This window comes from Sorghum bicolor, chromosome 9 (assembly GCF_000003195.3).
Source record: "Sorghum bicolor cultivar BTx623 chromosome 9, Sorghum_bicolor_NCBIv3, whole genome shotgun sequence".
Classification (NCBI taxonomy): Eukaryota; Viridiplantae; Streptophyta; class Magnoliopsida; order Poales; family Poaceae; genus Sorghum; species Sorghum bicolor.
Genome location: NC_012878.2, coordinates 2,310,089 through 2,327,609, shown reverse-complemented (window position 1 = coordinate 2,327,609; position 17,521 = coordinate 2,310,089). Strand labels below are relative to the sequence as shown.

At 42.7% G+C, this 17,521-nt stretch overlaps 1 protein-coding gene across 1 annotated transcript; it reads right to left on the bottom strand.

The window, feature by feature from the left end:
* On the bottom strand, positions 6,437 to 13,024 carry LOC8071252 (probable glucuronosyltransferase Os05g0123100). The gene is made up of 3 exons (XM_002439158.2): positions 11,719 to 13,024; positions 8,386 to 8,671; positions 6,437 to 7,089 (listed from the first exon to the last, which is right to left on the bottom strand). Exons 1-3 carry the CDS (start codon positions 12,444 to 12,446, stop codon positions 6,973 to 6,975), a joined length of 1,131 nt encoding a protein of 376 aa, XP_002439203.1. The 5' UTR covers positions 12,447 to 13,024; the 3' UTR covers positions 6,437 to 6,972.

The window sequence follows — 17,521 nt, the reverse complement described above, 5'->3', positions numbered from 1 at the left end:
TAGGTAATGACTGGTTAGTTTTGACACTACTCGTGCCAGTTGAGCATGTGTGTAACGAACTGAGGTAATGGCTGCTGGTTAGTTGACAGTTAAAGCTGAAATCCGCATCACATAAACACTGCGGTAGGGTACATGCCACGGATGCACTATATACTCGCTGTACTATACATGCAAATAAATTGGGTACGACGGTGCAGGACAGCAACTACTGTTGTGCAGTACGCTATCTGCTATATATCTGTCAAGTTCTGTCATTAGCTATATATATCTGTAGTTTGTGCAAGTAAAATGGAGAGATACTTTATACCAAATAAAAGAAAAACAAAATGGTAATGATTGAGTTTATCCTATGTAGTATGTATATATGTGCCCAAGTGGCAAGGCATCATTTGGTGGTTGGTGCTCAATGATATGCCAACTCAGCATCAGGACCTGCCTCTATTTTTTCTCTGCCGTGTTTATGTTGCCTGGCTCCGGCCCAGATGTAAGCGTGTTTGCGCTGGCAACACTCTACTGATTAAACACTGCAGATTCACGCACACTACACCAACTAAAAATCCCATCTCTTTCCCTGAAAACACTTCTCAGTTGTCATTTCACATAAATAATTGATAGTAGTTCACTCTTATGAATCTTCAGAAAAATAACAACAACTCTTTCTTCCTATAATCCTATTCCTTGAGCCAAGAGTATTATATTTTGTTACACATAAATCCAAGCCACCAGGGGTTGAAAAGTTGTGTCTTTTTGCAAGTACTCCTTAGTTAATCTTTTTACTAGTATATATAAACAGGCACCAAGGCCAAAGATGGCTGAGACAGTGAAATTATGCCAGAACCGCATGCATGCATGTGGACAGGGGATAGCAACCTGATGCTAATTTGTCTTGCTATATTAGCATGCAGTGCAGTACAAGGACTACTAACGCCGAGGCTTAAATAACCTGACACGATACTAGAGGTCAAGCGGTAGCAAACATGGTCAAACAAACACTAATGATCGACGCGTATTATATAGGAATCGGAGTAGTACCACTAGACGATAATGCACGGAATTGAGTGTCTCACTCATAGTGCTCCCCATCAGCTTTGTTTAAACAATGAATATGTCACGAGCTGCAAAGCGACAGCCTAACACGCGAGTTCTTCTTTAATCTGTTTGCTCTGATATTTTAAAGTTTTCACAGTCGCATATGTACAGTGGAGTACCATGTTTTTTCCCCCTTCATTTCAGAGCATTGTTACTAGGCCCCACACAGTGTGGTTCCCAAAGTTAACCAAGGGCATGCAAGTAGTAAAGCTTTCCTCTTTTGAATTTCTAAGAAAATTGACTTTGCAGTTGAAAATGGATCTATAAAAAAAGCTTTTATGAAGAAAGTGATTTTGTGCCAGAAATGAGTTAAGTAGTTTTTGTTTCCAATTGACAACATGTCAACATAAGAAATATCTTTTGGCATAGGTCCTTTATTAGGTGCTGCTACATATAATTTGTCCACGATGCTCAGCATATATCGAGCATTCTTTCTACCCATTCTAGTCTCCTAGGTGGTATCATAAGTTTCGGTTTAGATCCTGTGCTACAAATTAACTCTAATAAAGCTTATGTTTCTACACGCGCCTTCGTTGCGGAGATCGCCCATGGGGATCTATTAGGACAACGCAGTTAATTAGGACACTACTCACGTCGCTGATCACGTTGATTAGCTGCCCTAACGAGTCTTTTTCCGATCCATTATTCATTGGGATTTCCTCTCCCGCCCGCCGGTCATTGAGCAACACGATTCTTTTAGTTTTTCTGATCTAAGATTGATCATTATTTGCGTTGCATGCTGTTGTTGGCAAGACGCGCTGCATGATGAGCCAAGATTGTAACTTTTGCTATAGAAGATTAGCAAGCGTTGTAATGATAACATTGACCTAATTAATTATCTTGACCCTTGAGAAGGGCGTACGTGTAGGTAGGATGTCTGTTTTCACCTTTGTTGCTAAAAGCAGGCTAGCTACACACAGCTCCCTTTTAGTTATTTGCTCCACTTTAACTCTTTTCTCTGCTTTTGCCCTCTCCACACGTAAGGCATAACACCATGTCACTTATAATTTATCTTAATTTTATTTTAAGTCAAACTTTTCTAATTTCGACTAGACTTTTTTTCAAAAACCAATCGAACTGTAGGTGTCGATGCATGTATTTTCCTATAAATTTAGATAAAGTTGAAAAAACCGACACTAGTTGGAATTTACTGCACAATATATAGATCGAGACAGTATATAGATAGGATTTACGAGGGAGATGAGATAGTGATGAATTTGTGTTGGTCTCTCTCCTGCCTCCAACCAAAAAAAAAAAAAAAAAGCTAGCATTGCTCGCACTTGCACGCGTTGCTTGCCGCTGTGTGGCTCGTGTTCACGATCAAAACACACTGTAGCAGCGTAAATAAATTGAATATGCATGTACGCCGACGCCGACGAGACGTCGATGTATCTCATATGTATCCGGTGATGGGTCGAATGTTGATCACGAGGCGTGCACGAGTGGGGAGCGGTTTTTACTCCTCATCGAAGCCGCGCATATGCATGCATCTGATATTTATTACGCAAGGCAACGGTCCTCATTTTTGTTTGGTTGCACTAGGTAAAATTTACCGTTCATTATATGACATGCATAGAAGTACTAAATAAGTAAATATAGACTATTTACAAAACTAAAAACATAACTAGAGAGTAATTTGCGAGACAAATTTTTTTAAACCTAATTAATCCATAATTAGATACTAGTAATTGTCAAATAAAACAAAAATACTACATACCTGTTAAACTTTAATAACTCCAACCAAACACCTCCTTAGCAGCGGGAACAGGATCCGAGAATCATTTCGTATTCCATTTCTCGTTTCCAAACAATTAGGTTCTTATTATCTAGTGTAAAAGACATTTTGAAAGTACCATACTATATTTATCGTTTCTAAAAGTATGTACTATATTTCTCGTTCCCCTAATAAAAAAACTATATTTCTCATTCATATTGATCTATAAATATAGGGTCAACCTATGCAACCAATTTTCAGGTGGCCTTGTTTACTTCCATCCAAAAACCCAAAAATTTTTAAAATTCCCTGTCACATCGAATCTTTAGACGCATGCATGGAGTATTAAATATAGACAAAAATAAAAACTAATTGCACAGTATGGTCAGAATTAACGAGACGAATCTTTTGAGCTTAGTTAGTCCATAGTTAAACAATAATCACCACAAACAAACGAAGGTGCTACAGTGTCGCGAAATTTTTTCCTTTAAAACTAAACAAGGCCTAGTGCAATTTGGATTTTTTTTTTTAAGGTTCGGGGGATCCCCATTCTCATTCACAGAACGGAAATACAAGTATCCTTAAGATGTTTAAGAAGCAGAAAAAAAAAAAGACGAGACAGGCTAACGAACTCGTAGACTACGCTTAACCTCCCGTGTAAAAGGGAACTTAACCTGGAAGAACAATGTTTCCCCCTCTTCCCTCATCCCAGAATATCCAAACACCAGACAACACTTGCGAGACCCAAAAAACCACAACATATATAAACGAAACAGACTCCATTCGACGATCGAGTAAAGACAGACCACAAATCGGATTAGCCTCATTCATCTTCCAACAAACTCCATCATCTTGAATCCCCTTTCTCACTGCTGTTGCTGATGAGACCACCATCTTGATTCTCTTGCACATCATTCCCTTTGCCTGAGAGCTTGGTCTTCTTTGAAGCTAAAATATCTATCACCACCTTCAGCATGACGTTGACACCCTCTTCCAGAGCTTCCTTGTCCAATTCTGGATACAAACATGCCCAGAGTTTCATTAGTGCCCCTGCATGACAGATTATTTCCAGCGGGATTTTGATAATCTTCTTGTCAAAGCATGCTTTATTCCTCGCTTTCCAAATTGCCCAGCAGATTGATGATAAACCCAGAACATAAAAATTTTTCCCTTGAGGAAACCATTTATCAAGCCAAATCTAGCATTGTTCAAGATTACCAGGTATATCACAGACACCAATACACTTGGCTATGCATGCCCAAACAACTTAGAGCATTTCCAACAGTTATGCAATTAGAATTTGCTATTTGTTGGAATTTGCTAAGTTCCTAAACGTTTTGCCAAAGTAAAAATAAGTCCATCTCCAAGTGTTTGACATTCTTGAATTGACATTTCCCAAAATAGTGGACCCAACTATTTTTATCCGGGATCTTTTTTTTGTTTGGCGCGCTTCGCGCGAGATTTTTTCTTTGTGTGGGAATTTCTGTCGCCCGTCGCCGCCAGTCCATGAAGTCACAAGTCACCGCCGTTTCTGTGAATCGCGGCCTCTTGTCTGCCAGTCCACGAAGTTGCAGTTCGCCAGAGTTCTATCGCGTGAAGGAAGGAGAGAACGCGACGATGGATCGTGTCTCCTAGTTGCGCGCGGGGAAAGAAAAGAGGCGGCGTGAAGAAAGGAGGTGGCAGCGCGGGGAAAGAAGAGTTAGCGCGGGGAGGAGAAGTCCTCACGGAAAACTACCACAACGCGTGGAGAGGTCGCGCACGACAAGGAGTCCAGGAAACTCGGGATATAAAAATTGCCAAGCCATTGTGCCTATGAAAAATACCAAATTTGGTCCATCAATGTCAAATTTGCCAAAATACATAAGTCAAATGCATAACTGTTGGAGAGTAATTTTTAAGGTTTTTAGTAAATTTCTAAAATGCATAGTCCAATTACATAACTATTGGAGATGCTCTTAGCAATTGAGCACTGAAAGAACAGATGTTCAATTGATTCATCATGTTCACAAAAGAAGCATTCTGGGCTACCCTCCCAATTCCTTTCAAGCATACTATCTTTGGTTAAAATTACCCCATTTAATAGCAACCACATGAAAAAACTTGATCTTAGGAGGGATCTTCCCTTTCCAGATCAGCTTGTTATAAGTGCCATTATCTCCCATAGTCAATGCATTGTACATTGACTTAGCAGTGAATTTGCCTTTTTTTTTATCCCATTTCCACATGATTTTATCAAGATTTTCAGACAATTGGAACATTTCCACTAGAGACCAATTTTGGTCCAAAAATCTCTGATTTCTATTGGTAGCCATCTACGAAAGGACAACTGCACACCCCCATTCTTGACAGTGGCTACAGATACTTTCTTTTGCTCACCCAGAATGTAGGGTTCAGGTATGAGATATCATAAGGGTCTATCAAAAAGCCAACTATCTTCCCAAAATCTAGTTTTCCTACCATTTTCAATTTTAATAATTCTCCCTCTCGTGTAGATTTCCTTAACATTAAGTAAATCATACCAAATGGTGGGGTGAATCATAGAGTTTATGTGAAACTGTATGGGTTGAATCTTTGGATAAGTATTTAGCTTTTACTAAATCCTGCCACAGGCCCAAATAATTTGAATCTTATTTGATTACCTTATTAGGTTTCCTATTAGGTTCATCACAAGGAAATTAGCCGTGCAATTTGGGTCTGATTTGGAGACGACAGACCGAGTGTGCTGGGCTTCACGGTCCAGCTTAGGTTGGGTTGGGCCTTTGGGGGCAGTAACGTTAACAGGCCCCAAAGAGGTTCTCAAAGACCATTTAATTTTTTTTTGACAAGGCAAAGACCATTTATTTGGGCCCGCATAGATGTGCAAATGGGTCGCACCCTTTTTCTTGTGGTCACTACTGCACGGCGAGTACGAATCCCGAGGCAGGGGATAACGACGACGACGCCGGCGGCGACGTACCTGCTTGATACGCCTCTCAGCTTCTCAGACTGGACACATCAGGTTGTCACAGCACTGGATCTCATCATTCATGTACCCAGATTTTGCAAGCCCAGTTTTTTTTTTTTTTTTTACCCAAAATGGTAACCTGGGTTTTGGCATTTTGGCCATGGCCTTGTTTAGTTCGCCCCGAAAACCAAAAACTTTTCAAGATTCCACGTCACATCAAATCTTAGAGCACATGCATGAAGCATTAAATATAGATGAAAATAAAAACTAATTGCACAGTTTGTCTGAAAATCACGAGATAAATCTTTTGAGTCTAATTAGTTTATGATTGGATAATATTTGTCAAATAAAAACGAAAATACTACAGTGCCGAAATCCGAATTTTTTTGGGAACTAAACAAGGCCCATGTTTTGCTTTACCAATTACCAGCTCCTCACAGACCGTTGGGAATCCCATGTTTCCCTTTTCGGATGAGAGCTCCTCTGACTTTGGCTCCTTTGCACTCGTGTCACTCACAGTGAGGGCCTGATTGCAATCAGGCTCACCTGTCAGTGACATAACGGCAGGGCGCCCAAGGTACCTGTTTTCCTTCCCTTTCAACAACCACAAACCTCCTCAAAGCAAATAAACACTTTCCCAAAGGGAAATATCAGACAGTAGTTTCTAACATTTTATAGATGACAAGATGTGAGAGCAAATTCAGAGTCTTTATTATTTTCTTTTCTTTTTGCACATGATTTTTTGTTCTTCAGATGGTAATTGCTGCCTTGCTGGAATTCATGCCACAACACAGTAAACTTCTTCATTCCTCATGCCACTGCCATTTTCTTCAGCAAGTTCATTCCTCCCTACACATATTGGTATTATTGCAACCCACAAGAGGGCCATTCGTGAGGCGGCACCGCCTCGCGAACGCAACAGGACCAAGCTAAAGAATCACAAATGAATCTGAATAAATACTATCGCATATTTTCCCGCTTGGGGGGCGAACTTCTCCCACAGGCAGTTCATCATTCATGGCCCCCAAACTCGAAAACCAAAACTGAGAGAAAGAAAAAGGGAACCCCAAAGGAGAATGAGAGGAAAAAAAAAACTTAGTAATCAACCTTCTTCCTTTCCTTTTGTTATCACCCACCACATTTACATCGACTCCGGTCCAATACTCGCTGTTCTTCCCCTTCCTGCGAGGCTGCAACGCCTATTGTGCAACATCTCGACTGCCCTCTATTGTGAGCTGGGCACACTATACTGCCACACCATGATCTGGGAGCAATCAGAGGGGATCCCCTTCAGCTTAGCTCGGTCTTCAAGTACCACTTCTTGCACAAACTTGATGGAGTCCTGCAATCACATCAGTAACAACCTATCATGTTAGTTGGGAGTAGAAAATTCAGGTGATCTGATAGAAGAGTAACATTGGCAGGCAGGTGTAGGAATGCTAGGTCTCCATCAACTAACTGTTGATAGCTTATTGCTTGCACATGACAAGTAGAGGAGAAATTGAATGTTATCAGTATCGGCTCATAGTTCAGAACGAAGCTCAGACGATTTGTATGCCCGTATCTACAGACTACAGGATCCTTGCATGAACTGGTTTGTATGGGATTGCTTGTCAGATTGGGAAGTATCATATTGCTTGGTTATCTCATTTCAGTCAGCAATCAGTATCATGGTTTAGTGGCATATTCAGCTTTCAGTATCATTAGTGGCTGTACCTCATGGATTAGAAAGGTAGGTTGGCAGGTGTTATAAACAAAATCAGAACCGGAAATTTTAATAAGGAGTGCACGACGAAAGTGACAAGGGTGCCATCTGTCCCCTGCCATGTTCCATTGAAAGGGGATTTGGCATTTGTGTAACGCTAGGGTTGTCACATCAATCCATGAATCTAAGTTGATAATTTGTGTAACAGGGACAGTCCAGCAATATCAGGTAAGGTCCATGTAGAGAGGACAAGGATCTGTAGAAGGCACTGGATACTTGGTAATAAATATTCCATTCTGTTAAAAATGAGTAATGCTGTACTATGATTATTCTAGATAAACAAAATCGTGAACTGAATGTATCTTGTTCGGAAGGAACATGAGTGCCCATGCTTGACTTTTAAACTATTGACAGAGTCAGCATCCAGTCTGTTCCAACCACTTGCCCTTTTTCTCTGAGATCGTGCCTAGCACGTTTTTTACCAAGAGAAGAAAGACTTTACAGGACCTTAAAATGCACAGCAATCACCACAAATGCCAGCCCACATCACAGACACTGTTGTATTAGAAACTGATGGCCTTCATTTTTCAAATAACACAAGGAAAATAATTCATAGAGTATGAAACCATTCCTCGAAATAACACTTCAAATGACTAATGTCAATGGCTTAACATTTCATATTTAGGCTAGGCGTGCACTCCACAATTCCAACGGTCAAACAGATCCTCTATTGTACGCTGTTTGCAATTTTTATATGATGATGAGATGATTAAGAAATGGACAGCCAAAAAATGCTGATATCTCAGAACCAGTCTTTTCACTGAGCCAATCACATATCATAGCCTGCTAAGTACTTTGTATCATGAAAAAACAAAATTTAATTGGATTAGACTTGCTTGGTTACTAACATGCAGAAGGCGGGGGTGGACTAACCTGTGAAGTATCTGGTAATGAGGTTGGCCGTCCCCACCGCTCAGGATCCCACAAAATTGAACTGTTGAACGCGAAACCTGAGACGTCAATTGTGTGGGCTCGTGTACCAGCAGCACCAGCAGGATTCAAGTCAACTTCCGTGTTATACGTCACTGAACGGGTTGTCCCATCGTTAAAGTCCCTTGAGAACCAACCGACGACCTTTGAGGCACTGCATAGCGGACCTTCTACTACCACTTTCTTCTCGCCAGCCAACATTGTTGCCACAGGCCATGTCCCAAACGCCCTGCATATTTGGATTGTTAGAAAGAATATCTAAAGGCGCCCACATCTGAGAAGAAATTCAACAAGAACTATGCAACATGCACCAAAACATGTTTGATGCAGGAGTTAGCTACGCCTATGATCTATGTATCTCATGTTGATTGGGTCAGAAGAATGATGGATTATGGAATTAAAAAGCATTGTGCCACCAAACCTTGACTAGAATGAGACTCCACTGGCACTAACCACAATTCAGCCAACTGAGTTTAATTTGAAGGAAGAGGCATAGGAGGGGATAGCTCCATTGGCACATCTTCCACATACTGCCTACTATACTTTTGACAACTCATCCAAATCACTTGTTACAAGGAATATACTGAATTATTGTATGTAAATGTAACTGCCACCTTATATGTGGCCATGGACTACACAGTACAGCTACATTTTCCACTTGCCTACATGGCTGCACATGCCGATGCTTAATTTGTTTCATCACCGATTCCAAAGTTTGAATAGCCTTGACAAATCCAGATCGAACAAACCATGGGGTGATGCAAATATGCATGGTTGACGAGCAATGCAAACTTTAGTAAGCAGACGTGTTCCCAATATGCAGTCAAACACAACTAGGCATAGTAAACACACGAGCTTATTTAAACATTAAGGTAATCCGTAACCATATTTCAGCCTCCTAGGCTTAAAAAAATCCAATGCTGAATCTCAACCTGACACAAGAGGCATTAACCATGGTCAAACCCCGTCATTTAGTAAACTCCACTTACAGTGTCACTATATTGTGCACCTGCCCTCGTTTGTTTCTGGTAGCTGGTAAGGACAGGCATGCTAGGCCATATGTGCGACAAGGCATAATGGGTGCTCCTAGCTCTGTTGTGTTGTATTATTATGCTGGAGCCCCACAAAAAGCATCAGGGGCCACAAGTGCAGATGTGCACGCATGTCGAGGACTGTAAAAACTAAAAGGGATTCCAAAAAAGAAAGAAAGAAAAAAAGAAGGCAAACTAGAAAATCAAGTGCAGATGTTTTGGTGCCAAGATGCAGGTAAACCTTGCTTGAGGAAAAAAGGAATGCTTTTATCCTATCATGTTCCCTAAGCGAAAAAGATTGTTCTTCCAGGGAACATTGCCACTGTGCTCTCACATGGCATGAGTACTACTGTAGTAGTGATAGTGATCTACTAGTACCATTGTACTGAACCAAGGTGTGATTCCCTCTCTTTATGATCCCAAGCACTCACCATCATTGTTAGAATGCTACAATCGGAAAAGTGAATGCGAAAGGTAAGTCAAATGTTTCAGGGATGTTTTCGAGTTGAGAGGCAAAAAGTTTCGGATGCTGAGTAATATTGTGTTATGTATGTATTTTTTGAAATGTAGATTGCTTTATATCCATAAGCATCTTATCTTTTAACAGCATCCGCTAACATTGTTTTGGATGGGTAGGCAAAAGTTAAAGGGGTGGTCACATGTTAGGACCAAGTGCAGAGAGAGAGAGAGAGAGAGAGAGAGAGAGAGAGAGAGAGAGAGCGAGCTAAACAACAAGCTTCATATATGCTACAAGTTTCATACTATGGTGGAAACATTGGATTTCATACTCCACTGGAAATTGATGATCATGAAAGTAACTCAATAATCAACATCAAATGTTGGTAAAATCAAAATGTGAAATCTTTTTTTTCGAGAACATGCATCGGCATGTGTTTCATTAAGCAGAAAAAAATGTGAAATCTCATTTGCAAGATTTTCAAACTCCTCATGAGAAAAATCTCCAAGGACAACTGGTGGTCTGCACAGAAATGAAGATTCATACCATCATTTTGCAAAAACAGAAAAAAGAGAGTTTCTTACGGTCTCCAGCAGATATAAATCACAGGTGTGCTGTGTGCTCCAGTATAGGGAAACTGCACCAAATAAGTGGGCAACTTTGTGTGGTGTATATCAGAGGGGTTGGAGGGAGCAGTTAATGGTCTGGATAGGACCAGGACCTTCTCCATTTTAGTTCAATCAGTTTCAGTGGCCATGGCATAACGGTTACTACTATTTTTTCCCCACCTGCTATCTTTTGTGGCTATTTTTCCCCAGCATATTGCTTCCCCATTTTAGGAGTAACAACATCTCAGGAGTCAATTCAAGGATGCCGTGTTTCCACTTACTTTCCATTTTGTTAGGTGCCACCGACAGTGTTACAGGCCCATTTGTCAGTGACTACCAGCAGCGCTACCACTACCACATAAAATAATTATGGCTTTGCTCATGATACGTGCTTCAAATCTTTAATCTATAATTAAACTAATTGGAGTGGTTGGCATGAACACATTGGTCCGTTGGGGACTTGGGGGTGAGCAAAAGCGAAAGATTAAGTCTGAAAAAGAAGCATTGTTTGTTGGGGCGAAAGGGACTCAGAAAAGTGGTAAGCAAGATCCAATAATTGACTCCTTCTCGCATCAGATAAATGGAGAGAGAATAGTTAAAAGTTCTCTAAGCAGCTGCAGTGCCCCTCTTTTTTCTTTCTATTCTTCTGAAGTAGTACATGCGAGACACACATTATTGTCACACCCTTATTCTCCCCACTAATGACAGCTTATGCTTTCAATTATTTATTCATGTACCAAACTATACGGCTACTAAAGCATTTATTTAGACGAGTAAATAAAATAAATTAGTGGTACTCCTAAATTTTAAGAAGCGGTGATTAGTTATGAGGAACCCTAGCCGTAGTCCTAGTCGGTGGGCATAAAGAAGATCCGAAATGAAATTTATGAGCTGGAATTGCTATTTTAGGCATTGTGATTCAGATTCAAGCAACATACATTCTGGAACAACAGGATGCATGGTGGAAATGGAGACCAATTAGATGTCAAATTGAAAGAGGGGAACAGGCAAAGCTCCAATCTTTGAGTCACATTCTAATTTTGCTGCATCGTAGTAGACTGATTTTAATGGAGCAGCATGATTCATTTGATTAATTAAAAGCAAGCATGACATGAAATCGAAGGAAGGAAGGAAGGCAGCAGAGTGCGAGATTTGAAGAAGGTGGAGAGGGGTTACTAACTCGATCTGTCGGATCTGGTCGAAGAACCCAACGTCGTAGACACCGGCGGCGTCGGCGAAGTGGAGGACGCCAGCGAGCCGGTGCTTCTCGACGTGCGCGAGCGCGGCGTTCCGCTGCGCGTGCGCCTCGGCTTCGGCGGTGGTGAAATTTTCCTCGGGCTTGAAGGCGAGGTGCCTGTACATGACGCCGGTGCCGCGGAGCACCACGGCGGTGGCGGGCGCGTCGGCGGCGGGCTCGACGACGACCCAGACGACGGGCGGGCGGACGAGGCGGAGCGTGTGGGCCAGGCGCAGCAGCTCGCCCCGCCGCCGCCGGCGCTCCCCGGGGCCCGACCGCGTGGTGGTGACCACGATCAGGAGGCGTCGGCGCTGGCCGTTGGCGTCGCCCTCCTCGTACTCGTCGCCCACGTCCACCGTGGCGCCGCCGACACCGAGCGCATCGCCGGCGGACGCGGGCGGCGGAAGGGTGGCGCGCGCGTTGACGTCGACGGCGACGCGGGAGGCGGCGAGGCGGTCCCCGGGACGGTGCGGCGGGTGAGGGGTGGTGGTGGCGGCCTTCCAGGAGGAGGAAGAGGAGGGCGCGAAGCCGGTGAAGAAGCCCATGACGAAGCAGAGGGAGAAGTGGAGCAGCGCTTTCTTCCACAGGTGTGCGCCGCCGCCGGCCCGGCGCTGCTTGTTGGCCCGGTCCGCCGGCGCCGCCGCCGCCACCGCGAGCGCGCCCGTGCCCATGGCCGCGCCGCCGGTGCCCCGCGCGGAAGCTGCTGCTGCTGCTCCTGCTGCTGATGCCGGATCACGGCGCGCCGACACCGACAGGGTTCTGGATCAGGGTTGGGCGAAGGTGGATGGATGGATGGATGGATGGATGTGGAGCAGAGGCTCAGAGCCCGGCGAATCAGCTCAGCTCAGGTTCAGCTGCAGGGCGAGAGGAGAGGTGGGGGCAGGGCGGCAGGCAGTTATTGTTAAGGTGGGTTAAAGAAGGCTGGCTACCAGAACGGCATCAATGCCAAGAACTTGAGATCATGGCCGTGCCGACATCAGAGGAGGAGGAGGTAGCCGCCCGGGAATGCGATGCGCGTACGGCCGGCCGGGGGAATGGAATGGAATGGTGAGAGCGGCCAAGGAGTAGTCTTTGAGGGAGGGAGAGACGCGGGGCGACGAGGAGGAAGGAGGGTGTGAGGGGAAGATGCTGCAGCCGGTGGGCGAGGAGGAGGGAGGTGGAAGAGGAATGAATACGGCCGGTGGCCCGGTGCGAAGTGAAGGTGGTGAAAATGGAGGGTGGTTGGTGAGGGGAACGAAGGGCGGGAGGAGTGCGGTGCGACTTGCCTTTCTCAACCAACGGCTACAGGTGAACAAGGTGAGGTGAGGTGAGTGAGCTGTTGTGGTTTTTACTCGCGGCCGCGTCACTCCAAGACTCGAGTGATAGTGAAATGTAGCTGGAATTGGCTGATAGCGATGCTTGCTTGCCCGTCTTTGGTGTACTACGTATACTCCTACATACGTGTGGTGTGGTTTTGGGCAGTAGGCATGCATGCTTCGCTACCAATCATCCAATGCAACGAAACGATACCAGATGGTGGTATTCGAGCCTGTTCGTTTGTCTGAAAAGCCGTTGCTGAAAGTACTAGTCAGCTAATTTGTTGTGAGAGAAACATATTGTTAAATAACTAACAAATTCGATAGATAAGCTCATACGAACATACTTCTAGTCACCCCATGCTAAAAACCGTGTCATTTGTGGATGGACGGATGGCTGTTGCAAAGGTTTGTTTGGCTGCACTGCATCCTGCTCTGATCCGAAATCATATAAACTAAGGCGGATTGGAGCGTAGCCAAATAGACTCTTGGATGTTCGTGCCCGTCTTGTGGGATCCGATCGAGTATGTTTATATGAGATTCGTGTGATTTGTGAATGGATGTAGGCATGGATGGCCGCGTTGTGGTGTGTTTGTTTGATTGCATTCCATCCTACTCTAATTTGAACTCACATGAATTCCGATGGATCGTAGTGTGTCCAAACAGGACCGTAGATGCTTATTCGTGCCTGTCTTGTGGGATCCGAGCATGTTTATGTGAGATTTCTTGTCTATGTTGAAGAGGCTTTTGAGATGAACATTGCGCTAGAGGTGGCACATATCTGAATGTACAGTAAAAGATATTTGTATAAAAATATTAAATCAGTTTGCGATTGAGTAACAGAGTGGGCACCTCCTATGTTTTCTAATCATGATTAACGAAAAAAAAACATGTTTATCTCTCTCAAACTGTGTACGAGAGCAGCCTGGAACTGACTGATATGAGAATCAGAGAATGGGGCGAGATACCCTGTCCCTGCTGCTGGCCTGCTTCTTTGGCTGGTCCCGGTTTTGAGGATTCCATTGCGGAGAAGCAAACACCCGTAAAAACAGAGCAACAGGCCAAAGCACCAACTTTGCAGCAAAGAGGACCAAGGTAAAAAGCCCCATGCATAGTATTGGATTCTTTCAGTTTCTCACAGCCTCCAGTTTATTTCTCAACGACAGTTCAAGTACCTCGGTTCAGATATATATATATATATACATAAGTATATACTTCCAACACAGGATCGATAGAGTATCTATATATTCAAGTTGTTTCCTTGCAGCTGCAGGCTGATGATGATGATTGTCTTATTGCATGCGTAAATCTTTTTTAGCATTATTTCACAAGAGGCGTCAGACAGGCTATCAGCCGAGAGAAGAATATTAGGTGGGATGCAGCTTTATTTTAGCCCTCATCACTTGTATGATACACATGCATCTAATCTAGTTTAATCTCCCTCAGTAGTCATCAGTTCCTTTTACCTAAAGGTGGTAGCGATATGAGGTGTGTGGATGTTGAGGAGGCCATTTCCGAGTTGGTTGGGATTGCAACATGGAACCTACTGCTGCTACTGAAGCTACTATCTGACGATGAAACACGAGTCCTAAAAGGTTTGGAAGGAAAAAAATATGCTACAAGATTCCAGAATGGAAGTGTGGCATAGATCGAAGGAAGCTTCTTCTCAGCTTTTCTTTCTATGATGGTTGATGGCGCATCTCTCTACTGCTTGTTTGTGAATGCCATTACCAGTACAATGTTCAGCAGCAACCAATAAGCTCAGCTCAAAGGTGTGATCATGATCACAACTAACCTACCCTAGAAAACACCAGTCCCTGCCACTGCATGCCAAAACGAAATTAATTAATGGTGTATATAGGCTATAATATAGACTTATTGACTGCAGTTAACTAGCTTATTATATGTTATGATGTCACTAAATAAATGAGCTACATGCGAGTATTGATTATATTCTGTGGAGGAAGCTATATGTCAATTGGGGGATTTTCCTTCTTGCATCGTATTGGTCCCTTTCTTCTGTTCATAGTCATTCTTCCTGGCTCGATCAGGAGAGGAGACGGGAGAGAGAGGTCAGTTCCATTTCGCTGTGATGTGATGACGGAGGCAATGGGCCATGTGATCGATTGTGCACGCCCAACAACCAATGCACCAAACTTCTCTTCTCCCCCCGTCGATTCATCTGTTAGTTGTTTGTTGTTGCATTGTTTAATTTGTGCGCATGCATGTTATTAGTCCATCTAAGCTGTCTATTCAGGGTCAGCATGTTTATGTGTACTCCGATCCTACTTGAAGTACTATAATCTAGCTACTTAATCTCTGGCGTTCAAGCAAGTAGTTGGGGGGAACATTTGTTCCACCTATGCTCGCGTTAGTTCATTTGTCAGATATTCATTTACATTTGATAAAATAAATCATGATCCTCTCAAGATTGCTTTATACTCATGCACTTTCAAATTATAAAACGTTTTGATTCTATCCTAAGTCAAACATGTATAACACCCTGATCAAGTTTATAGAAATATATTAGAATCTATAATAGCAAATAAATGCAATATTGAAATATATCTCACGTGTGGTGTATCCAGCGGTCCTTAATGTGGTCCTTAATGTGTATTGAGTTCTCAACCAGGTTCTGATACTTTAAAATTGCATATTGTAATCTCTAAACTATGTTTGCCATGTCATCCTGGTCCAAACCCCACCCTTTCATCTAGAGCATTGATGTCGGGTACTAGGTCATTTTGGCGGGAATTTGTGTCTCGGTTCCTGCCAATTTGGGTGTCATTAATTTGAGGCACTCCTGCCCTTTTTATTTCTCTCTTTCGCATTCTCTTGTCTCTTTGTCTGGTCCCTCCACCCCTTTGCTTGATTCCCAGCCATGGTTTTGAGCCCATCCAATTCGTCATTGAGTTAGTGCTGTGAAAGGCCTAACATTCCACTCATATTTTGCCCTGACTACGAATGGAGGAAGGTGGTGGATCTCACATCCTAGACCAACGATAACCCGAACATGATCTTGTTCACTTGTCCAAATCAAAAGGTAGGTGTGTGGAGCTCTGGTAAAGGTGCTACAAATTTTGTGCTTTTTGATTGATTAACTTTGCAGTTTTGAAGAAGGAACAGATCGACTCGATGTGGCTTCTATCTGTGGAACAGAGACTATATGTGGCATTCTTGAGGAACAAGCGTGGCATTAGGGTTCATAATCTAGAGACATGAGAGAAGAGAGAATGCAGAATGGCACGCGAGCTAGTGTTACTCGGGATGTTGGTTGGCCGGTTGCTATTGCTACTCATGAAGTGACAGTGGGGAGACAAGTGCAGCACAATGAAGAGAAATGGGTTATGCCAAGTCCAAATAAGATTTGTGTGTTGCTTAAGACTTTTGTCATTGTTTGTGTTTGTGGTCTTTGTGTAATGGTCTGTATTTTGGTTGCTTTAGTTAATCGTGGAATGAATGGAATGTGAACTATGTATTTAGGTTGTTGTCGCAGTGAAGTGATTGCGCATATAAACATTCGGTGCAGCAAAACAAGTGAAACTTTAAAAGGAAACTCATTTCAATCAGATGATAGATAAACACAAGAGATGGGCATAAGGAGAAATAGGCATTACATCTAGTTGAGTCATCGTATTAACCCATAGTTTACACCAGCTTGCAACCTCATTACAAAAAGAGACCTATGATTCACAAAAAAGTGGATATTTACTTGTATCCTTCATGAAGGGACCTGGTTGTTGTGTCTATTCATTCACAAAGTGGGCTTCCTCACGACCTTCATTCCTCATCACTTCTTACTTGCATACTAGTATCAAACATTTCTTTTCTAAACTGGTGATGCTACCACAAATAACAAAATCACACTAAATAAACCAAAATTTTTCCCCAACTAGACAAGGCCTAAGCCTCTGCATAAATCTACAACATTGAAGGCTTGAAGCTTAGAAAGAGAGACTAAATATATATATATATATATATATAAATAAGAAGAATAAGCCCCCGCCCGTATGTTTCTAGGACATGCATATACATGTATTAGGCTAGAATTAAGCATCATGAAAATGCAATGATGAGCGGCGTCGAAGGAGCTTCCTTATACCTGCGGTCACGTTTCGGCACGCCGGCCCGCAGGAGACGACGGAGACAGGAGCGGTTGGCCGTCGCTCTCAGACGGGTCAGTCTCAGGCCTTGTTTAGGCCTAAGTTTAGTTCATCCAAAATTCAAAAAAAATTCAAGATTTTTTGTCACATCGAATTTTACAGCACATGTATAGAGCATTATATATATAAATTAAAAAATAATTAATTGTATAGTTTATTTGTAATTTGCAAGATCAATCTTTTGAGCCTAGTTAGTATATAATTAGATAATAATTATCAAATACAAACAAAAGTACTATATTATCAAAATTCAAAAACTTTTTGAATCTAAACAAGACATTCAGCGCA